The sequence below is a fragment of the Nyctereutes procyonoides genome, unplaced genomic scaffold, assembly GCF_905146905.1.
Source record: "Nyctereutes procyonoides isolate TBG_1078 unplaced genomic scaffold, NYPRO_anot_genome, whole genome shotgun sequence".
NCBI classification, from domain to species: domain Eukaryota; kingdom Metazoa; phylum Chordata; class Mammalia; order Carnivora; family Canidae; genus Nyctereutes; species Nyctereutes procyonoides.
In genome coordinates, this window is record NW_026575140.1 from 75,054,592 (window position 1) to 75,058,650 (window position 4,059).

General features: G+C 57.7%; 1 protein-coding gene across 1 annotated transcript; it reads left to right on the forward strand.

Annotated features, from left to right (window-relative positions):
- Positions 1-769: 769 nt before the first annotated feature.
- On the forward strand, positions 770-3,566 carry RNF26 (ring finger protein 26). Its single transcript, XM_055305982.1, has one exon. It carries the CDS (start codon positions 1,344-1,346, stop codon positions 2,646-2,648), a length of 1,305 nt encoding a protein of 434 aa, XP_055161957.1. The 5' UTR covers positions 770-1,343; the 3' UTR covers positions 2,649-3,566.
- The last annotated feature ends 493 nt before the right edge of the window (positions 3,567-4,059 follow it).

Here is a 4,059-nt window from a genome sequence, read left to right on the forward strand (position 1 = left end):
GGATGGGGTCTCAAACACATTTGAAATATTAAAGGAAAGGATAACTTGAGGAACCTGGAGCCGCTCAGGTGTAGATATCTAACCAAAATGCTCAAGTAAACAAATAGAGGCTAGTGTAGGAGGGTGAGCTATTTCTGGTGTGTGGCCTCCTTGTCATAATGAGATAATCTCCTGAAGATGCTGAGAAAAGCTGATGACGCTGGAGGAAACAGTTTGGAATAGCAGCTTGGGAATCCCCTGTAACAACGTGTTTCCCCTTGGCAGCGGCTTGAGGGCAGGCACACCCTGAAACATTTTTGGTATCTCCATTCTATTTGCCGGAGCTCGATAAACGCGACTGAATGAATGAATGAATGAATGAGTAGTGGAGGACGAGGCCGCGAGTCTGAGCAGGGTGTGGAGGCGGTCATCCCAGAGCCCAGCTCAGAGAGAGTAACCTTCAACTCTCACCTAAAAGGTTCACGACCCGGGGACCAGTAGCAAGAACAGCACAGGTATCCGGCCCCAGTGCAAACAAACAAATCTTGCTTTGCTAGGGGGCGGGGCTAGGAGGAGGGCCTAGTCCGCTTCTGCCCTTCAACTGACCAATCGCTGCCCCAAGGGGGCGGGGATTTCTATCTGTCTCCGCCCTTCCCCTTGGAGAGTAAATACGTTCGGGCGCCGTTCAAACGGACCAATGAATGCTCGAGATTTCCTGCGGCTGCTCCTCAACGATTGGTCGGAGCTCGTCGTCCCGCCCTCCCTATCACGCTTTTTGCCCCGCCCCTTCGCACACAAGATGGCGGCGCCCAGCGGAGTAGAGGCCGCGTTTGGGGTTTGCTGAGGCTGACTCCCTTTCCCACGACACCTTTGGACGCAAAGAGCCGCGAGCCCAGAGGACGGGGGCCGGGCGGGGACAGGGGTACCTGCGTAGCTGGACCGCGAGCCCGCGCCCAGCCTGCGCCGCCCCCACCCGGCCCCGGCCCGACACCATCCGTTCCCGGTCTCCTCTCGGTCTGACCCACTGCCCGGCCGTGGTTCGCCGCCACCTGGCCTCCAAAGCTGAGCTCCCTCCTCCGGCCCGGGCTCACCTCCACTTTAGAGATGTTTGGCTTCTTCCCTCCCAGACAGCCTGGCGTCCAAACCGGGACTCCTGGACCGGCGTCTGGCCCCCTTTCCCTCCACTGAGACTCCTCCACCTCGCTCTCACCCATTTCTTGCTCAGACTCTTGCTTCTCTCTGGCTTGGAGACTGCTCACTTCCCTTCCAGATTGACCCCTGACGCCCCCAAACATTAGCAGCCTTGACACCCGCCCTCAACCTGGAGCCAGCTTTCCTTTCGGATTAACCTCCACAGCCCTATCATGGAGGCTGTGTACCTGATAGTGAATGGGGTGGGCCTTGTGCTGGACCTGCTGACCTTGGTGTTGGACCTCAACTTCCTGCTGGTGTCCTCCCTCCTGGCTTCCCTGGCCTGGCTGCTGGCCTTCATCTACAACCTGCCACACACGGTACTGACTAGTCTTTTGCACTTGGGCCGCGGAGTCCTGCTTTCGTTGCTGGCCTTGATCGAAGCCTTGGTCCGTTTCACCTTTGGGGGCTTGCAGGCCTTGTGTACTTTGCTGTACAGCTGCTACTCTGGCCTGGAGAGCTTAAAGCTCCTGGGGCACCTGGCCTCTCACGGGGCACTGAGGAGCCGGGAGATCCTGCACCGGGGGGTGCTCAATGTGGTCTCCAGTGGTCATGCTTTGCTGCGCCAGGCCTGTGACATCTGTGCCATTGCCATGAGCCTGGTGGCCTATGTGATCAACAGCCTGGTCAACATCTGCCTCATAGGCACTCAGAACCTTTTCTCCCTAATGCTGGCCCTGTGGGATGCAGTGATGGGGCCGCTGTGGAGGATGACGGACGTTGTAGCTGCCTTCCTAGCCCACATTTCCAGCAGTGCCCTGGCCATGGCCATCCTCCTCTGGACCCCCTGCCAGCTAGCACTGGAGCTCCTAGCGTCAGCTGCCCGCCTCCTGACCAACTTCGTGCTCGTCAATGTCACCGGCCTGGTGCTGCTGGCTTGTGTGCTGGCAGTGATGGTGACCGTGTTGCACCCAGACCTCACCCTGAGACTGGCCACCTGGGCACTCAGTCAGCTCCATGCCCGGCCATCTTATCACCGGCTCCGAGAGGATGTCGTGCGGCTATCTCGCCTAGCCCTGGACTTGGAGGCTTGGCGTCGAGTCTGGAGCCGCAGCCTGCAGCTGGCCACCTGGCCAAACCGGGGAGGGGCGCCTGGGGCCCCTCAGGGTGGCCCTAGGAGGGTGCCCTCAGCCAGGACCTGGCGACAGGACACTCTTCCTGAAGCAGGGCCCAGATCAGAGGCAGAAGAGGAGGAAGAGGTCAGGATGGCCAGAGCAACAGCTGCCCGTGGCCGGGAGAGGCTCAACGAGGAGGAGTCTGTAGCTGGGCAAGACCCGTGGAAGTTGCTCAAGGAGCAAGAGGAGCGGAAAAAGTGTGTCATCTGCCAGGACCAGAGCAAGACGGTGCTGCTTCTGCCCTGCCGGCACCTGTGCCTGTGCCAGGCTTGCACTGAGATCCTGATGCGTCACCCCGTCTACCACCGCAACTGCCCACTCTGCCGCCGGGGCATTCTGCAGACCCTCAATGTCTACCTCTGAAGACTCCTTCCCTGTCAGCCCACTTTCTCATGCTCCATGAAGCCACCTGCGCTAGGACAGCTTTAACACCTGACCTCCTGGTTCCTGGCCTGTATCCCCTCCTGCCCCCATGGCTGTCATGCCAAGCCTCCAGGCCATATCTCCAGGACATTGAGATAGGATACTCTGGAAGACTATGAGCTGGGTGGGGCAGGGTAACAGCTTCTCCTTACCCAGTGTGTCCCGGTGATGCCGGAGGTGGTGAGTGTGTCACTATGCAAGGCCCCGAGGCTGCTGGGGACTCCCCTCCAGCTTGCCGGGGCCCATCCAGATACCAATCTCTGGGGCTCCCCCTCTACTTCTGGTTTTTCTGTTGAGGATTTGCAAGTCCTCTCCCTGACTCTTCCCCATTCCCTCCCCAGCTTCAGCAGCCACAACACATCACTGTCATTTGGATGTTTTGGTAACTCAAGGGCCTTGAAATGAACTTGAACCTTTGCTTTCACTCGGAGCACCTGTGTGCACTGGTAGGCCTAGGGGATAGTATCTCACAGGTGCCTTGAGAGTTACCATTTCTGCCCATCTTGATCTTATGAGACTCCCTCCCAACCAGATCCAACAGCTAGGATCAAGAGTTTACCCCTTGGGGTGGGATGGGTGTCTGCACCTGGCTTTGGGACCACATTACTCTCTGGCACCCCAGCTCCACTGGGAGCCTCAGGAGGGATACCAGATTTCCACTCCTACCCCTTTCATTTCCACATCACAGAACAATAGTATTTCCCCTCTGTATGTCTCTCCCTGACATTGGGGAGAGCAGACTGTACACATTTATTTCACTAGGGTCCAAATACGGAAGGGGCCAGCCTAGGGGTATGCAGCTCCCTGATGGGTCTGTCTGGCCATGTTTCTGGTGAATAAATTTCTGTTGACAGCTCTGACGGCCTCTGTGTGCATCTTAACAGGGCTGAGCAGTTGGTCAGCAGTAAGTGCACCCTAACTGATGTGCAGCCGGGTCCTTCAGTCCTGCTGGAGTCACTGTGGTCTGTGGGGGAGCTGGTGGCAGAAGAGATAAGATAGGATGTGAGGACTGTGCCTTGGGGAGAGCCCATGCCAGGTATGGCTGGTTAGCTTTCGCCCCCTCCAATTTGTGCCCTCACACACCTGGCTTTGGGAAAGCCCTCTCTATCTTTTCTACTTTTGCCAGAATTAAGCCCTAGTAGAGAGGAGTGTGAACGTTCTCATCCCTTGAGTCAGCTTCCCAGCCTCTCTGGTGCCTCTCTTCCCAAGAGGTAATTTGGGGTTCTTGCTGCCTGGTGTCCAGTCTACCCTCTGATTCCTGGAGGACCTGACGCTTGTCTTTGTGTCTCTTGGGCTGGAGTAGGCTGGGAGGCCTCCTGGTGGAGAGCTGGGAGCTAAAGCCGAGGACCTG

What these genes read in the sequence shown, in the direction of transcription:
- RNF26 (XM_055305982.1), top strand. Translation starts at nt 1,344, where the DNA reads ATGGAGGCTGTGTACCTGATAGTGAATGGGGTGGGCCTTGTGCTGGAC.